Raw genomic sequence first — 20,540 nt, 5'->3', positions numbered from 1 at the left:
AGGGGAGGGGGTGATGGTGGGGGAGTTCAGAAGGCTGCGGGGTGGGGAGGGCAGCTCTCTTCATTTCTAGGTGATTCACGTTTGAAGTGGGCTTGCAAAATTGCTTTATGGAAAGTGGCGAGCGGCTCGGCGGGAACATTAGGCAGGAAGCAGCGGGGAGGCCGGCGTTTCATTAGGGAGCTCTACTCCGCCTTTATTACCCGGATTTGGAGTTTTATGGTTATCATTATTTGCGATAGAATTATTATTCACATATATCTGCTAGTCAGCTGTTTGGGTTTGGGACACTGGGACAGAGCGTCTGCGTGACTGAACCCATGAGTGCTTTCTGAGGTGATCTGTACAAGGTTAGCCAGCTTCCCCCTCCGCGTGCCGTGCGTGTGCGCGAGCACAGGCCGCCGCCGTGCTGTCAGCTCGTCCGTCGGCCTCGGCAGGTAGCGTCTCAGAGGCGTCCGCGGCGAGGTGAGAGCGGCTGGCGTTGGCGAGGCAGCGCTGGGTGATCTCTGACTGAAACCTCATCTGAGCCTCCATCGGAAAGTCGTCCTGTTGATCACACACAAAAACGCAGTCGTTAAAATCTTCCCGAGGCATCAGTATTGGCAAAGTGCCCCCCCCCCAGAAGAAGAGAGGACTTTGATATACACACATAGAAACGAGGTCTCACAGGTGGAAAATAAACACGATCTTCTTTTGCTTGTTTTGATTGAATGCTGAGAAAACCTTGATCCTTGATTTGTGAAATTATTTTTGACAAGGAGGTTTACTGTCTCTAAAACGCAACTGTTGTCAAGGGAACAACAACTTTATAACTATCCCTGTTATTCAAGGATCAGAATATTTTTCCTGTGAACGAGGCGATCGCAGAGTCATAAATTCCTGCTTTGGCTGTGCGACATGGCAGACTGCACATTGGACCCCGACCCATCTTTCATGACATGCATATCGTACATAGGTGATCGGGAAGGAGGCGCCACTGTTCCATTTCACAGCACCAACAAGATAAGTCCCCTTCTCGTCTCCATGTTTACGCTTATTCCTGCGAATCATGGAACATGTAATGGATTCAGTAAAATTCAGTGACGGACGTTGTATTGCAGATGCTGGAGCTTCTCATTAAATGGGATAAAATGAGCAACTGATGCTGCAGGTCTGTCAGGTTGAACCATTATCAGCTTGATATTGTGTTGTGTGATCCCAGAATTCATTTTATCTTGTCTCAAGAAAACACTCTCGCAAAAATGGGAAAATAAGGACTTTGCTTGCAAAAGTTTATTCCAACTCATTTTCATAGTTTTGTTCAATATTTCCATCAGCTCTGATAACATTGGACTCACAAAGTTAAGTGTGACTGACCTGGGGCTTCGTTTAAAACTATGGATAATTTGATTCAGCCTGGTGAATCTGTATTTACACTGCTACTGTACTTGGTACCTTATTAAGTGGATCCTGATCCACATTAAAGAAGTCATTATAAGATTTGCTGTTTCTGCAATGCAGTGTGATGTAGATTTCATACTGGCATTGGACCCGTACTCAGTATGGACAGCTACCTTGAGCTGATCAGACTGCATGTGTTCCTTGCATTTTGGTGATTTTATCTTGTCCCAGGACTCAGCAATTTACATGATAAGTACAGAGTTATTACTACTAATAATGAAATGATGACAGAAAGACCAAAATGCTGTCCTCATGAAAGGTCATTGCTTCATTAAAATCAAAATGGTTCATCCCACCGGGAGCAGGGATGTGCTCAGGTACTTTTAGAGCAATCAGCTCATCACATTATACATCATTTCATCATCAATATTGACATTTTGTCCTGACATTTGGTACTTTGGGAAAGTTCAAGATTCAAGGGACTCATCCTGCGGGGAGAATAAATGGGCATCAATTCCACGGCAGCCTGCCCGTTACATTTTCTTTGTTATTTCATGTGTTGTTGTGGAAGGTTTCACCTGTTGGCGGCACTTGATGAAAGGTCATAGGATCACTAAAATGATTTCAGTTCATCCTCTGGGGAGCATGAATGTCCACACATTTCATGGGGATCTGGTCAGAGTAGTTGTTAAGGTATTGCATGTTTAGATTGGACAGACCGACATCACCATCCTTAACTGCTATCAGAGCAAAACTCTCCTTTGTGATTAAATGCTGTAATATACTTTATGGTACCCACTTTCCATCAGCCTGCTTTATTTGCTCCTCTTCCTCAATTTAAGTAAGTGCATTCCCAATTCTCTTCAGACAAGAAAAAAGCACCTCCAAACAACAGAAAAAATATACAGTTCATGCAGAATTTTGCCAAACTAAAAGTGGATGAGAAGACAAGAAGAAGAGAGGAGTGAAAGGCTGGAGAATAAGAGGACAGAGCAGGAGACGGGCAGTGTGCTGACTCCTGGCTAGCTGCTGGTCGCCAGAATCACTGATGCACTTTCCCGCCTCATAAATTATCGCTGTGGTGACGGGTGTGATGCTGTCAGGAAAGCCCAGCATCCCAAAAACCAACAGCAGCAGCAGGTCTGGACGGCAGCTCACGCCAGCTTCTCTCTGTCATCACTCTCAGCTTTGTCTTTTTAAACACATGGAAATAGATTGTGACACCGAGACCAGCAACTCTGAAAATATCCGTTTATGGTTGTCAAAAATGCAAAGGGAAGGAAGCATGAGTGGACCTGAAGTGTGATAAACAAGTGGCACCATCACTGAAACACCTGTCAATCAAGAAAACACCCTGAAACATATTTTTATTTAAAGCTGTACTGATAAATGTGTCTATATTAATAATAGATCACATAAATATGGAGTGTGAAAGGGGTCACTGTTGAAAAATTCACAGGGAATCATCACCCAACTCTGCAGCTCAGCGTTTTAGCCTCTTTCAGCTCCATGTTTTGGTGTTCCTGCACACAAATCTAGCCAGGTTCCAAATACCTCAAATTTGTTCATATTCAACTGGACCTGGTGTTGTCCTTCCTTGATTCCTTGAACACTTGAATCCCTGCAACAGCTCCCATAGCTTAAATGTCACATTGGCTCGTGCAAAACCAAACAAGACTAACATGAAGACAATGTCAGACTGAATGAATGAAGTGGAATGAAATATCAATGCTGATGAATGGCAGACAGGAGATGAGGGGACTGAGAGGAGGTACGACATACAACAAAGGGCGCCGGCTGGAACTGAACTGCCGATGTTGCTGTTACGCGGCCCATGGCTACCGAGGCGCTCCTGTGTTAGCAACAGCAGCAGATCATAGCAACATTAGCATGCATTTGGAGATGAGATGTAAAAATACTTAAGTGTGTTTTCTTTTTCTTTAGACATATTTGGTAAATACATATGTGATAAATGAACAACTAACACCCATTAGGACTTGTTAAATGTATTTTTGATTCAGCTGTATATCTAAGCAATAATATGGAACAATGATTCTCAAACACACAGTAGAATAAGTGAATTAACTAGCCTGAACCTCATCTTAAACTGTTCATTTTGCATTGTATTTCAGGTAAAAAGCCCGATTTTAATATAGAAACAATACAGCCGGTTTCATCGCCACCATCTAGTGGTCATTAGCGGGACCACGGCTTTGCGTGCCGCTTGGATTTAACTATCCCCAATCCATTAACCAGCAACACAAATATACAACCTACACGACAACAAGAAGACACTGAAAGTAAAGAGCTAAAAACACAAAATACTGTATATGCACATTGGAGCTGCACTGATTCCATCCAGTGCCTCCCAAGATTTTGATGTTGCCTTAAAATGAAGCAATGGCTATTTGTGACTCACTCAAACAGTTGAAAATAAAAGAATATGAAAGAATGAATAGGAAATAAAAATCACTCTGTCACCCCCCTGATTTATTCTGCGACCTCTGTGGCTGTCCAGACCCCCCTGTTGGGAAACACTTGAACATATGTCATTAATCGTAACCGACGCTGATTTCTTCTGTTGTTAAGTGTGACTTCCAAAAGAAAAGGAAAGAGTAAAACCAGCCGCCTTAAAAATGAACCTTTTCCTTACCAAAAAATGTACTTTCAAAGCTGCAGCATGCACTCCTCTTTTCTCCTCCCTTCCTCCTTTCTGTTCACCTCCACCTCCTCCTCCCCCTCCTCCCACCCTCCTCCCCTCCGTGGCGGCGGTCTGCAGCAGAGCAGTTAATAAAGAGATTGATTATCGGCCTGTCAGGAAGTGACAGTTGGACAGGGCTGCTCTGCGTGAATGACAGAGGGCACGCTCACCACGCAGCAGCCCGCCTGACACACACACACACACATGCACACACACACACACACACACAACCAGATGCCTTTGCCAACACTGGGGGTAGGTGAGTTGGTGGAGAGGGAGGATGTGTGGGGGGCTGGATGGGTGAGAGGCGGGCATGTGGAGAACAGCAATGCAACCTTCTGCTGGTGGAAGAGGTTGTCTCTGTGCGTGTGTGTGTGTTGTGGTGCTGGTGGTGGTGGTGGGAGGGGGGCGGTCAGATTTCACAGCCACTGCCTTCTGGTGAGAGAGTAAGAGGGATGCCAGCGACGCCATACACAGGACCCAAAAGGGTCAACAGAGACTCAGGACCACACGTTCACTCTCAAACACACACACACACTGCTGGCTATCTGTGACCACACTGTACAGACACACACAGAATACAAGTCAAACCCAGGACATCCTACCAGCACACACACAGCTACACTGGTAAATGCCAGTGGGTGACCACAACACATCACACTGACAAATGAAGCCTGTTGGCGTGTTGTGTTTGTGTCTGTGGAGCTCGGAGCTGTGAGGTCGCTGCTTTGGTTTTGTGGGCAAAGTTGAATTTGATGCCCAAAAGGACATTTCCCTAAACACAAGCATTATGAAAGAAGCCCAGAACTGTGGCAGCACGGGTCCTCAGTGGGCCGCTGCGGCTGGACTGAGTGCAGCGCCGTACTGAACACTGAGTTCTTTTAATACATCTGAGGTCCACAGGTGAGAGTGAAACTGGTGACTCTTCTTCATTCATGACATCACTCGTCAATCGCTCTCAACTTGTTCAATTTTGGAAGTTCCCATTTTCCCATAATGCCACAGTGGTGCTCATCCTGACCATAGTCATTTTCAACATAACCTGAAGCTTTTGGCCTGATTCTTTTTTTCCTTGATTTTGTTGCACAATTAAAATCAGTATCATCGGGAGGGGAACCTTTAACAGAGGTCACTACTTCCTGTCCATTAAAACACATGGGGAAAGTGCATCACGGTATTTAATGACTGTATTTGATATCAAATGTTCAAAAAGGAAGAAAGGATCCTGTTCTGATTTTCACAGCTACTTTCTTTGAATCATTTTTTTCAGCCGGTACAGTGAATCATTCTGTCAGTTGACTGTTTTCTATTTATCTATTCATTCTGTAAGTAGATTTTTGTTCTCTCAACACAGTTCACTTGGCATTTTATTTTGTGTCGCTGCTACTTTAACCCAAACCTGTCCCTGACCCTGCCTTAACCCTACAACTGAATGCTTAACATGGGAGACCACAAAACGGGGGCGAGTCTCTATAATGTGTGGGAGCAGATTTTGCCTTCACAACACACGAAAGTATACACATCAGGGTTGGGCGTGCGGTCTATCAGCGATCGTTCAGTGAGAAAACCCAGCACAAAGAGGCCAGCAATGACAGAGAGAGGCAGGGAGGGAAAAACAGCACTTAGAGCCAGAATATTTTCACATCTAACTCTGTAAATGAACCAAACCAGAGCCGCTGATCGTCGGAACAGTGGAAAGATGAATGGTTTTGGTGAATTTTATTTTGTTTCTGTCAGGTATTAAAAAACTACAGAACCAAAAGAGTCGTCCATGATGAACAGAATGAACCGGGCTGCCTTAAAGAACCACACACACACACACACACACACACACCTGCACGAATATATCGGCAACCGCCAGCTGTTGGGCTGATGGTGGCCGGTTGGAACATCTTAACATATCACCAAACCCTAACACACACACCCCCACACACACATGCACAAACAATTGAATTATACCTGGCCTCCGATGGCATCAAATCAAATCAACTTTATTTATATAGCAGACTTCATACAAAGCAGATCTGCCAACACTCCCATAACCCATGAACACTTCCACAGAGGGGAGGCAGCGGGGGCAGAGGTGGAGAGTATGCAGGAGTTGCCCACCCCTCTCCGTAGCTCATTCATTGTTCAAGGGGAGCGTGTGTCAAGGAGAATGGAAAAAGAGTGGAGGAGGAGGAGGGTGGGGTGGCTTCACCCGCTCTTTGTCTTGGAACCCAGACGGGCTGTCCTCCTGGAAAGTTGGTGCACTTCTCCGTTTGCACATACGTGTACAAGTGCACATGAAGTGAGGAGAGCGACCCCCCCCCCCACTTCTCCATGCATCAGTATTGAATGTCAGTATATCTCCAACCTGCCCCCCGCAGTCACATGGGATCTTTTTGGCAGCGCTCCGGCACAAAACAACCGCGCAGTCAACATATAGCGAGCGGCTGTTGTAGCGGTGAGGAGCATATGCCACGTAATGAGGCTGACAAGGTGAACACAAAGGAACAAGCTGCCCTCCCCCCTGCGGAAGGAGCCCGGGGCGCTTCAGCTAAAGGAACACAGCTGACCTGAGTAAAGCAGGAGAGGTCAGAGGTTACGCTGCTTTGTAAAATGATCATCTGTGTGTTATATTTCATGCACTAAGGGTAGTTGTGGTATAGTACTCGGGGAGAGCCAGATGAACAACGAACGAATCAACGACTGACACATCTTCTTCCTCTGTGCCGTACAGCTCCATTGTTGTCCAAAAACTATTAAAAACACATCAGGAGCAACGCTGTTACACTGGCCGACATGTTCCTTCATTATCATGAACACACACACACTGTAGTGTGTTTTCACTCAGTCCCACACACACCGTCCTGCTGCTCCAAACACTCCCTAGAACACTAAATTTGAATTAATCTGTAAATAGTCCCTAAGAAATGCACTGTTTTCCCTCTTTTTGTGAAAAGCTACACGGAGCAGCTTTATTTATTTTCGTTTTAAAAATGAAACCAGATATCTGTGTGCTGTTTTTGGGGATTTTTACATCATACTGATGCAGTGGTTCTCAGCCTTCTCTGTTTGTCACCATTCAAATTCAAGTAACATGTCCTGATGCCCTCGCTCGCACGTGATGGCCTTTGTATGGACTTGAGTGTGAACATTCATTCAAACAGTGATTTTTCTTCCTCAGACTGTTTCATTTGCAGGGTTTTAGAGGCCACAGAGATAAAAGGAGCCAGTGCTTCACAAGAAATAAGTAAAAATAGACAAAAGTCTAAAAAACACATCTACTGTATATAAAAAAACTCAAGTGTAATTTTATGCGACTTTTTTCTAACCAGGCTCCTGATGTCCTGGTTAGGAACCTGTGGACTCACACATGATTTTTTTTTCTTTTTTCATAGAATTTGTTGACAATAATAACAATAAAAAAGAATATCACCAACTTTATCCTTTGAATTTGAATTATTATTATTATTCTATTTTTAATATTCATTTGGTCACATTTCCATAATCTTCATCAATCAAAATGTTTCTGTGTACAGTGCAAGGTATGACAAGCAGGTTTGAAATAAAAAATGAAAACAATCTGCGTGTGACTATACAATTCCATGACAACTGCACAGTTATGTGAACTCCATCTGCTGATGTAGAACATGTGATGTGATTGAAAGCTCCACAACAGCCACTAAATGGACCTTGTGCTGAGACTGTTTTCTTAAGTTAACAAACTTTAAACCTCAGCATTTACAGATACTAACTAACAAAATAATTGGGAGTCAAGGTCCTCTAATTGGCTTTTTCTTTGATAAAGCTCGTAAGAGGAGCTTGAGTTAAGTTCATGCTAAATGTGTTTTTAAAAACACACTCGAGTGTGGCCATATATCTACAGGAGGAGTTAGGGGATACGTGCATTTTCATCGTGCCTTTTCTCTTTTCAGTTCGATTTTCATTTTAAACATGTTGTCTTAACATTAGATTGTCTTTACCAAGAAACCCTTTAAAAAGGATTACAACCATAAGGATCCATCTGAGATCCTTGTTACAACAAATACATTTGGCCTTTCGTTGTCACACCTTTTTCTTGTACATTTCACATTTTTTACCCGGTTGTGCTGCTTGCAAAATAAAAAAAATACCTCAGTTTTCATATTAAGAAACATCTTTGACACTGTCTAGTCATTGTTTACGTGCCTAATGTCCCACCCGCTGCCACTTTCTTAAATTGACTTGCTAATTATTGATATTTTAGTTTCTGATTCCTTCTTGTGCATTTCGATGTGTAAAATCACGTCACATGGGAATGTCATGCCTTCATATATTTGTTTACTACATGGAATACAGGTGCCAGACTTTCAGCAAAGAAAAACTAATTTACTGATTTCACAAACACACACACGCACACACACACACCTTCCCTCAGTACACACTTTGTACAATCAATACCTCAAGATTGAGTAAGCGAACTGCTGAGCCTGGAATCAAGATGTTTTTTTTTTTTCACCGACAGAGAGGAGGAGAGCGTTTCACACCCAGAAAGGAGGAATAAGAGTGTGGGAGGAGGAGGAGGAGGAGGAGGAGGAGGAGACGCAGATGGACAAGTGCTTTTACGGCTGAGTCTTCCTCTGGCTCGGTGCCACGGCCACAGATTCTCTTTGTTTGCCCTGCTACTAAACTAATAGAGATAAAGGCAGGTTCCTGCTGGCCCTGAATTAGAAAGTCATTAAGGAATATAAACACACATGGGAGCACACACACGCTCACACACACGCACATGCACACACGTGCACAAGTAGAGATGCACAGGTACTCATGCATGCACAAAAAAGCGGTCTGTATGTGTGAACAATACAGCTTCTGCAACATCAGTGCAGAATGCAAACTCAAAATCACACACACACATTTCCACACCTTCTGTCAGTGCTAGAAATCCAAACAAAGTCTTGTTTCCCGACTCGGTGCCAGGGGGAACTCCTTTTTTGTCACCACACAATTACTTCTTTCTTCACATTCTCCTCCATTTTCTGCCATGTCAAAATTGCAACGCAAGTGTCAAGGGCTCTATTTGACTGGCTGGTGTGTGTGTGTGTGTGTGTGCTCCTGTGGCCAATGGAATGTCCAATACCAAAAGTGCTGGGGTCAGTGTGCAAATGTGGTCTAAGTCCTAATTTTTGAAGCATATTAATTTGAGGTCAAGTCAACCAATCAGAAGCAGGATGACCGTTAACCGCATCCACGATGAAAACAATTCTTTTCAAAGTAAAAGAGCTGGGACCCTGTGAGAGGTGGCAAAATGACAAGGAATTAAGATAAAACTAAGTGCAACTGAGCTGATCACAGATCCTGCTTTAACGTAGTCCGTCTCTAAGTGCTCTCTGACCTCCGTGGCCCCGGCTCTTAGCGCTCTCAGCCCATTGGTTCCTACTGAAGATGGAAATCTTTAAAAAAGGCTGTTACTCAAACAGGAGGAAATCTGAGGGCTGTTTTAGGTGACAGATTAATCCACATTTGGTGCTCTAGTGAGTATTTGGGGCAGCAGGACGGTGTGTGTGGGACTGAGTGAAACTACACTACAGTGTGTGTGTTCATGGTAATGAAGGAACGCCCAGTGAAACAGTGTGGCTCACTGATGTGTTTAGTACAACATCAGTGTTCTGTGGCACAGTGGAATAAGATCCTGTGTGAATAGGATACATTGATATAAACTATCAATGACATCCAAAAACAAATCGCAAATCATAGTCGCACTCTTGGTTTAATCCTTGCATCATTGGCAAATTTCTTTAATTTTGCAACAGGGGGCAACAATTTCTTTCTTTTTTATTATTAATTTTATTTTATCAGTTAATTAAACAGGGACCGCCACTGATCAACTGGAAATCATTTTTCAAGTTAAAAAAAACACCATAACATATCTTACACCATCATACACACACACACACACATACACACACACACACACATACACAATTTACATTTTTAAGCTGTCAAATAAGCAAAGTGGAAATTTAAAGCAGTGTAACACATAAGCACAAGCATCTTAAAATTGCACCACTGCACTCCACGGCATAACACATGATGGTGAGCCACAATCCACAGTGAGCCAGGACACACTGGAAAAAGAAAAAAAAAAAAAAAAAAAACAGGAGAGGAAAACCAGTGGACTGATCAAGACAGACAACAAGATGGCAGCAGAAGACAGCTAGTGTCCTAATGTTTGCATGTTCCAATATTAACAGCGAGCCACAGCTTAAAGTGCAGGAAAGCTAAGAACTGAGCTTTCTAGTGTGCACTGGGAGTGAATTTCATTCCTCTTTGGTAATCTAATAATGGATTCTGCCATTAAAATGATATTGGAAACTCAAATCAAAACCTGTTCCAGTGAAATTTTTAGGTGTTTCTCAGCTTGTTAAAAAATTAAATTTACCAAAATACACTGGCACGTCGGGCGCGTCAGGCATGCCAGGCCGTATTTTCTGCAGCTGTGGTCGATGCTGAAGCCTAATTTCAACAACAACAACACGTTCGGGAGGGTCTGATTTGGAAACTCTGCCCCCTTTCTCCTTGCCTGATGTTTCCATGTGGGATTGCCTGAGCCGCTTTCTCTCTCTCTCTCTCTCTCTCCCCCCGTCATCTCAGCGTTAGTTAAGATGGCTGCACGGTGGCTGCCGGGAACGAGCGTTTAAATCTCTCCGAGGTGCAGGCAGCTTAAACTAGCTCATTTGTTACCTGCGTTCCCAAAGACAACCTTAAAAATGGAGCCGCTATCCAATTATTATTAGCAGGGAGGAAAGAAGCAGCGGCTTCAATCTGTTGGCTTAGCTGAGGGAGGACAGCGAAGCGCTCGCTGAAGGGTCGGCGGGGTCAGACTCAAGCTGATGCATGAGGAGGTGTTTTTATGGGAAATGTTGACATTAAGCCTTTTTCCTGAAAACAGTGCGGAGGCAAAGCTGTAGAGAGGGGAGAAGACGGTCTTTGTCAAATGTGAACATGTGCAGGTTCAGAGGCGGATCACACACACACACCCACACACACACACACACACACACACACACATGCACAAAGCATAACAATACCTGTGCCTAAACCAGGGCTCACAGAGCATTAAAATGTGTTCATAAAAAAAAAAGAAAAAAGAGAAGAAAACAGCATATGGACGCCCCAGCAGAGGCATTCTTATTTCTATCTGTGAAAATTCATTACGGATTCTCACAATGACTGTGTGTGAGAATTCGCCGTTTGTTCTCGTCTCGGGCTAAACAAAGGCACATGTGCTCGTTTTCAGAGCGGGATGCGGCACGGCCTGATTTCAAAGGCACAACTTGAAAGACGACAGACAGCTATTTACAATATTTATACATTTAGGATGCTGATACTATGCATATTACATGTCTGCCTTCCATTGTGCGTGCGTGTGTGTGTGCCAGTGTGTGTGTTCGAGGCGACAACAGTGGGAAAGGGAATCGCTGATGAAAAAAGGTTACTTTGGAAATTCTCTGATAATTGGTGCCTTAAAAGGAGCTCATTTTTAACTATGTCACTGCGACTGCTCGATGACAATTAATCTGTTTGCGGCTGCTTCCTTGGCATCTGTGCCAATTACTTTATATGCTAATATATGTAAATGACATCTCAGATGCCAGTTTCAAGTGTTATGCGAGTGGCGTATTGTGTCCTTTTTTTTAAGTCATATTGTTGAGGCTGATCAACAATGCGAGTGCTTTAAATTTGGAGGTGTGCAAGTTATTAATTTCCTCACCAGCTCAGTGTTTCCTCATAAAACACTGCATCCAATACATTTACAGACTCACACACCATACATTTCCAATGAATTCCAAGCTTTTAACATTGCTTTTTTTTCCCCCTGAAATTGTCTCTTGTTGGGGTCTTTAAATAAAATATTAATTTACTCAAAAGATAATCGCACAGTTTGTACATACAAAAAAGGAAAATGGGCAAAGCAAAAAATGAAGACAGATTGTTTTGTCAGGTTTTCAGAGTCTTTATCGGAGAAGCGGATGGCATGCTTTTGTTAAATAACACTGAACACTGCTTTCCAGGTTTTGGTTAGTTAAGGTTTGGGTCAGTGTTTAACTTATTTTATTGTAAAAAGTCACATACAGTGGACATACAGTGACAAAAAAGATGATTTATTAACTGACATGTTATGTCTTTAGAGACTAAACTGCTGGATGATACTGGTCCTAATTGAACTGGCCCAAATACTAGCATAAGAGTGTCAAGGCTCACAACTTGGAAGGCCAGAGGTCAGAGGGTGACACACAGTTTATTCAATGTAGAGCAAATATAACAGACATTTTTTAAGATTTTATTGATGTGTTTGTTATTGACTATAAATCCTCCTATGAACCATAATTAGTCTATAAACAGTCCATGAATGCTTGATATCACAGCAGAGCATTATATATGATGACACCATTTACAAACCCTAACAGTGTAAAGCATTTATTCACCATGCAAATTATTCACAAGCAAGTTTTAAACTTCATAAATATGTTCAACATGCATGAAGACATATCAGCGTATAATCATTACAAATTACAAATAATTATGACTGTCATATTGCATTCATTATATGTTATATTCCAGATAAAGATGCTTCAATGGGGAGACGCAGTTGTTGACTAATGCATTAATTATCATTTACAGCTACGTTATAGTGTGTTTGGATCTCATTGCTGAGATACTGATATAAATGTTAAACAGAGGAGGTTAAAATAAAGCGGCGCCCATGACGACCTGCGTCCTCAACAGATGAGGCTGGGATCTGTCAAAACAGTGAATTTGACCTTTGACCTTTTTGTGGAAGGTGTTGTTTGACTTTTTTTTTTGTTTCAGTTTCAGTTTTAAACCAATACTTTCCCAACAAAGCTTTCTTGTCTCACACCAACCTGTGTTCATTTCACAAAAGAAGTCAAACTTCTTCACCAATAAATAATACAAATGTATATACAAATAAATGCATATGTGTGAATGCAGAGTCATAATCCAGTCAAACCCTGGGTGGATGTTGGGGTTGAGAGGGATGATCTGAGGCAGGAGAAACAATTTAAATTTACAGTACACAGCTTCACAGCATGTATTCATGTATATAAAGAAAGAATTGTATAATAAGTTGTCTAAAATGGACAAAAACCTTGCCTTAATAAAATATTGTCTAAAATGGGCCAAATTCTAATTTAAATCAGGAAATACCTCATTAAAGACAACAAAAGAAATTCTGTTAAGCCTCCACCCATCCTGCATAAAGTCAGTGAGCTGCTTCCCTCCATCAGGAAACTTGAACAGCTCGTAACAAAGTGAGGATTCACTCTGTTATTCAGTGGAGGTGGAAGAATGCTGAGTAAATGTTAATGAATGCATTTTGAGCTTATTCACAGAGCCTGTTCCTCTTTCTATAAATGGCAGTAATTACCAGCATTTCCTCCATCGACAGACACACAGAGCTGCTCGGAGACGCTCCTCCATTGTTCCCTCTCCTCCACGTCCCTGTCCTCCGCTCTGTCTGCAGCCTTCCATCACTCCGACTGAAGATGTCACTGTTGTATACCAAATACCTGCTCCCTCACGTTTCCACTGTGCATGTGTGTCAGATGAGAGAATATGTTTTCATGTTCATCAGTGAGAAACAAAGCTATGTTGTATTTGAGGCGTTTGACTGTGAAGTTTTGACAATGCAGGGGGTACGACAGACAAAAAAGGAAATCTATTAGAATTAATCCAGCTGAGTGATCTTTAAATAAGAGGTAAACACATGAATGTAAACTCAATACAACTAAATTACATTCTGGAATTTGACTGTTGAGCAAATTAAGAGAAATTGCGTTAAAGTGCAATTTTAAGATATGAAAACTGCTACTTTTCTTATTGTTTTCTTGTTATTTTGCACCTTATCTTATCCAAAAAAGCTAAAAATGACTTTCAGTGCACTGTGGTGTCACATGCAGTGCAAACCGATTTAACACGGCCTATTAAAATACAAAAAAAAAAAAAAAAAAAAAATCATTCCAGAGCTGAAGTATTCATTACAAAATTTATGAAAATGACGGCTGGTGTTTAAGGGGTGGGAGGTGGTGCCACGCTCAGTTTCAGCACGCACATGCATTGTTATCCGGCTGCACTGCAGTTTTCTACTGTACACGTTGGGTTTGGTAATTACGACAGCAACATATTCGGGAAGTTATGATTCGATAATTATATTGAGGTTCACAGCGAGAGAGACAATTAAAAAAAGAGTCAAAATAAAAGTCACAGGGAGGAAAACAAGAGGCAGAAAATGAGACGCTCCAAAAATGGTGCGTGAATTCAACACGTCTGACCCTGCACGCATAAAAACACACACTTACAGCAAACTTCTTTCATTCTCATCAGCGTATTTGTGTAGGTTTTCTATCTTATTCGAGGGAACTGATTCAACAGGCTTCTTACCACCATTAGAGACAGGTCTTTGCGTGTGTTTTATTTTTTGTTGAATTGCTCTGATTTTGTTCTGCAGTTCGGTCGATGGCTCTCTACATAAACCTGACTTCAGCTGCAGATGTTCAGGGAATAGTTTGAAGCAGTCCAGCATCTGAATTTATCCTCAGCAGCTTGGCTTCTAGCCTCGCTGGTGCTGATCTTACTTTAAAGGCTCAGAAATATTGAGGAATTGATAAATTAGAGAAAATAAAAATACTGATACACAGTGAGATTTTAATCGACGTGGATTTACAGATAAATATTCAGCTGTTGGTCACAGATCACGGTTGTGTTCCCACAGTGACACAAGCCCACTGGGGAATTTAGATAAGTGATCAGTGTGCAGAATAGTGTTGTGTTCAGGACTGACTCAATCAAGACTTGACCAAAACAATATTCATCTTTAATTGAAACATCATGATAAGAAATATTGAATTATTATTTTCATGAATTAACCTGATAATGAAACATGCTCAGGGCCAATCCAGTTCCATTAGAAATGCTTTCATTCTTCTGTCTTTCTCGGTGTGACAGCGTATCCAAAAACATACCAGTGAGCCACACTGTTGACTGGCTGGCATGTTCCTTATTTACCAGTTTAGTTTAATTCAATCCCACATACATCGTCCTGCTACCTCAAATACTCATTAGGGAACTAAATGTGGATTAATCCGCCGCTGAAAATAGTCCCCAAATGCACTATTTCCTCCAATATGAGGAACATTTGGAAAAACACTACAGTGACCAGCTGTTTTATGAAAATATTGATGTGTGAATACCTTTTTAAAAAACGAAAGTGTATATTTGTGAGCTGTTTTTAAAGCTATATGTCTTCAGAAGGAACCAGTGGGACAGGGTATGAAAATCCGAAAGCACTGAGAGATTTGTTGACAATAAGAAAAATATAGAAGGAAACCAGCTTTATCCTTTTAACAAATTAAAATAGTTTGTGTAGGAATTTACTCCATGTGACCATAACTTAAATGTCACCTGGCCTTTCTACATGGCTGGTCATGCAGGATCTGGTTCAGTCTTCTTGTCCCTATTGATTTGTTGTTGTTAATATTATAATTTAGTCGTGAATAGTCACAAACAAATTTGAATTTAATTAGCTTACTTACTGAAATGGGCCTCTGCAAAACTCACTCATACCTGACATACATAAGTTAACGATGATACCAAACAAAAGAGAAATCCATTCATAATGTGGCTCCAAGGAGAATCAGACCCAGAACAAACAGACCAATTAGACCCATTCCAAACAGAGTCACCACACACACACAGGCAACAACAAAAGTAAAAAAAGAGTAGCAATACCGAATATTTCCCCTGCACACGCTCCCAACCTTGCTGAAAGAAAACATAATTTTTTAATGATCAGAACTAAAGGCGTGTGCACTCTGCTCCACTTTGATATTATAAACATTGATGTGGGTCAATATGAGTTCGGCAGCAACACAGAGGGACTGTTCCCAACCAGAACAGACTGAACGTAACTTGGGTCTGCTGGGACCCAGGTCTGGTCTTGGATCCTCGGAATCAAAAAAAAAAAAAACCCATGAACACCTCTAGTCTGCAGTCCCGATATTATATGTCTTCGATTCTAATTAGTCCCACTTTGGTGATTCTTTATCCATATTTGTTATCCATATCTTTAAGAGCACTGTTGGAGGGAGCCTGACACATAAAAACCACTGTGTCGCTGTAATCGTTCTTCAAATGACAATAAAGAAGTTGAACTTGAACTCACAATGCCCCATCTACCAGCACACGCACCTTCCTCCCCTGTATTCATCAGGCTGTGTGGCTTTCTAATCCCTCTCTTTAGCAGCGGTGTGTGAAAGCTAACACTCCTCCATGTGATTATGGAGGGCCCTGGGCTGGTGATTATCTGGAGAGACCACCGCAGAGACCCCCAGCCATGCTCTCCCAAGCCAGCGCCGCTTTAATTCTGCCTAATTGATCTTCACACTTTTAGAACTTTTTTTCTCCCGAAATCAACACAGGTAAAACTCTGCTTGGCTGCTCTGGCTGCAGGAGATTGCACTCCATCTCGTTGTTAACTGGATGTTGTTGATGTTAACAAATTCTTTTTTCTTTCTTTAAACCCAACTCTTGGAACGCAGAAGCAGAATTTTGTGAAAAATGTGCAAAACCAAAAAAACAACTTACATGCTAATACTCTGTTATCATTGTCCTGTATTTCATACACACTCCAATCACATGAGAAATCATAAAACCAAAAGAGTTTCATAAGACATAGCGGAGAAGTATTAAATCAGAACGATACCTAGAATGACTGGCAACTTGTCTGTCAATCAGCGTCATCGTTACCCTAGTTACTCAGATTGGAATACCTCCAGTTCAAGTCCGCCCGTAAAAATAAAGACACTGTCCAAATACAGATCCGAACAGACAGACCATAATGAGTAAGGTGAAGTACACAGTTTGCTGTTGAGCATTTTGGGTCTTCCATGGTGGACGTGAAGCAACGACAGACGACACAGAGTGAAATCACTCAATTCATGATGCCCCAAACTTCCACATTTAGTTGTCGTTGGTTAAAGTATGCACTGCAATGTGTGAGATGGCCAGAACTTTAGTTTCAAAAGTTAAAAAAATGAACAGTATACACAGAATGTGAGGAAGTAACAGTTCTAGCAGAGATAGCTATTGAAGTTAGCATGCTAACAAGCTAGCTCTGGCCCGTCCAGTCTTGAATACCACTTTGTACCTCTAGTGGCAACAGTCTGACAGGATATGGCCTCTAGAGGTGCTGGTGATGACAGACCTTCCCCTCCCTGCTCTCCCGGCTCACAGTTCTCCTGCCCTGGCCTGCCGTGTCATCATCATCATCATCATCATCATCATCATCATCATCATCCCCGTATCAGAGTCCTAGCCGGAGCTGCTGGAAATCAACTCTGCACCAATTCGCTTGGTACTATAAGGTTTGGTCTGGCAGCCAATCAGCACTTCGAATGCACACAAGAGGACCAATCAGGTTCTGCGTCTTTGTCATGCTCAGTGACAGACAGTAGATGAGAAGATGTCATACAAGGCAGTACAAATGACAGACAAGTTCAATCTTTTTACAAGTTACAAAGTTTTCTGTCTTGCTGAGGAGATTATGTTCATTGTTAGCTACTGTGCTAGCTAGCTAGCATTAGCATCCTAATGCTAGTCTGGCTGCTAATGCTAACATTGAGCACTAAGAGAAAGGTTCAGGTTGTTGAAGTCTATTTCCTTTATTCCAGTCACACTGTTCTACGATGGAGGTTGTTTTAGCATTGATCCACCCAGTGTACTTGTATTGAGCTGGAGTTGTGAAGCTCTCCAGTTTAGCTGGTTAGCATGACAGCTAACAATGGAAATAAACTCCTCTGGAAGATGCAAAACGAGTAAAAAAAAAAACGACTGAGCTTGCCTGCCATTTGTTCTGCTGTCCTTCAGACCATTATTAAAATCCTCTTTGTCTTGTACAAATTCTGATGACAAACTTTCTAAAACTTTGTGAAAAATGAAAACATGTTGCTGAAGTGTTTGTCTGTTTTCTTGCATTTCTTTAAAACTCTACAAAAATGAAGCCTTAAAGGTCATTAAATACATTTGAATTGATGGTTTGAATGATGCAACATAAATACAAATTTCCTCCATCTATCTTTCTCCAAAAAATAAGACATATTTTGGTGCATCAGTGTCAACATTTCTGATATAAACAAAACTTACTGCTGCCTTAACGCTGACCTGCTACACTTACTCGCTGGGATTATTCCTACAGTAGATGAACCATCACACATTTGATTTAACTGCCATACTGATACTTGACCTGTCAACAGCAGCTGTTTGCTGTCTAGCTCAAAGAAAACTCAAACTAATTGTTTCTGGAAGAATGTGTTTAATAACCAACCATAGTCGTACCTAAAATTGACCTCTGGGGGGTGCTACTGAGCGAGCAATGGAGTAGTCGGTTTTTGCTCCGCGGAACAACCTTTTAAAATTGACCTCTGCACTGGACTAAATATTTTGGACTGACCCCTATACATATCCTTTTTGGAACAATAAAAAGATTATTCATCCTAAAATAAGAAATAAATGTCATTAAATTGTCATAGAAGCATTACATTTAATTTTCTCATACATGTAGACACTCTGTTAAACACTAATTTTATGTTTTAAAAGAAATTGTAGGTGAATTGTTTTTCTTGAAAATCATTGCCTTTCTATCTACATTGCATTATCTACTTGCTGTATTAAAAAATATATTTTACAAATTTGACAGGTTTTTGGCATTGTACATTTACTGCACATCTAAGGTGTCTATCACTGTCATCACCCTTTTTACTATTTGGAAAGCAAAAACTTTGAAGCTGCTCAGAAAGCAGATGGAAAGCGTGTGTGTGTGTGTGTGTGTGTGTGTGAGCAAAAAATTCGAGCAATAATCCACTTGGTAGACATTAATCTGCCAATGGCTGGGCTACCCCATCCTTTACGAGAGGTTTTGGTCTGAAAGTTAAAATGAGATTTAGTCTATAATACCTACAAGTACTCTTATTGACGCTTTCCTTTACACTCATGTTGAGAGTAGGAGACTTGGAATTTGATGCATAAAAAGCACAAACTGGTGCATAATGAGGGAAATGGAGTGTCTGACACTCAGAATCTCATGGGGGAGGATGAGGAGGATGCTTGATTTCTGGTTTATTACAAATAAGAATAAAGCGCTCTTCTTATTTGCTTCCTTTCTTCTTCTTCTTTTCTTCAGTCCTTTTTTTTTAAAAAGTTTACTGAGGAATGTTCGAGGCTCCTCCTATTGGTCACCCCCTCCACCGTCACTCTCTAGCTGTGACTTTCGTCTCCACATCAACTTTCCTTACGTTCCTCAATGCCACCTCTCTGTGGCGTTTAATGACTTAGAGTGAGTCGACAGTGTCCGTGGCGCTACCTGTGATTGGGTCTTTACACAGGTGAATATGCAATCCAGGGCTTGGTAAAAACCCTCCATGTCTGTGACATTTCCTAAACGGACTCCCTGAGGGCAAACCCTGCCTTGCCATTAGTTTTGTCTCTGTGTTGTATATAAGGGTGGCTGATTTGCAGACTGTTTTAAAAGTCGTACCTCTCACACAAAACAGAGTGCCGCCCCCCAAGTCTTTTGCACTGTGGTGTTTAGTTCCACCTAAAAACTGGAATGTGCAAGATGAGAAATAAAGGCTGGCTTTTTGAATGCCTTTTGTCTATGCATTCTACTGTTAGGACAGAGCCAGAGGAGAGGACAAGTGAGGAACATATGACATCAGCTGACAGCAGCACACAGAAATAATCTGATCAAATCATTAGCAAATATGTGCAAATATTATTCATACATGTGTAAGTAGGGGTGTGTGCGTTCTCAAGTGTATCTAAGATGTAGAGGGACAGGCACAGAAAGGAAAGGCCATATGAAGGAGTGGTTTCAGCAGCTTCAGCCTGAGCTGAGATGCCATATGTACGGAAATGTTTCAGGTGACAGGGCAGGTCGCACATGTTCTCTGAGGTTACTGTGCTGGTGAGGTGTGTGTGAGTGTGTGTGTGTGTGTGAATGGAATATGGGTCATCTACACCTCACCTCATGCCAGGTCATCTGTCAGAGCGTCTCAATCTCAATTAATAATCAACAAGCCACCTGTCATGATCTATTTTCCCGCTAACTGGTGGAACGAGCCTTAAAATAGCTTCGTGTTTAATTTTGTGTTTTTGAAAATTCGAGAAGGGTCCAAGCACAGACTGGGTCTCCATCTGGGGACTCTCCGTGCCTCCTGACTGTTCTCCCCACCTCCAGAGCAGCCAATCGCTGTTGTTTTGAAACAGGGCATGGAAATAACTCCAATTAAGGTAACACATTTTGAACGTTTTTTGCAACGACACATCTCGCATCATCAGCGAGTTATTGCTGGAGTTATAAGAGAGACAGCTCTCATGTGACCTCTGACCTCTTCCCAGAGGATGCTGTGTGGTTCTGGTC

At 41.9% G+C, this 20,540-nt stretch overlaps 1 protein-coding gene across 1 annotated transcript in view; it reads right to left on the bottom strand.

The window, feature by feature from the left end:
- Positions 1 to 348: 348 nt before the first annotated feature.
- Positions 349 to 20,540, bottom strand: part of si:dkey-288a3.2 (protein phosphatase 1 regulatory subunit 37) — a 66,382-nt gene continuing 46,190 nt past the window's right edge. The window contains exon 11 of the mRNA XM_041954100.1: positions 349 to 543. Within this exon, the coding sequence (XP_041810034.1) occupies positions 349 to 543 (195 nt within the window). The remainder of the gene's footprint in view (positions 544 to 20,540) is intronic.

The sequence above is a fragment of the Chelmon rostratus genome, chromosome 15, assembly GCF_017976325.1.
Source record: "Chelmon rostratus isolate fCheRos1 chromosome 15, fCheRos1.pri, whole genome shotgun sequence".
Lineage (NCBI taxonomy): Eukaryota > Metazoa > Chordata > Actinopteri > Chaetodontiformes > Chaetodontidae > Chelmon > Chelmon rostratus.
The sequence above is the reverse complement of the archived record's forward strand: the minus strand, read 5'-3'. Positions and strand labels throughout refer to the sequence as shown.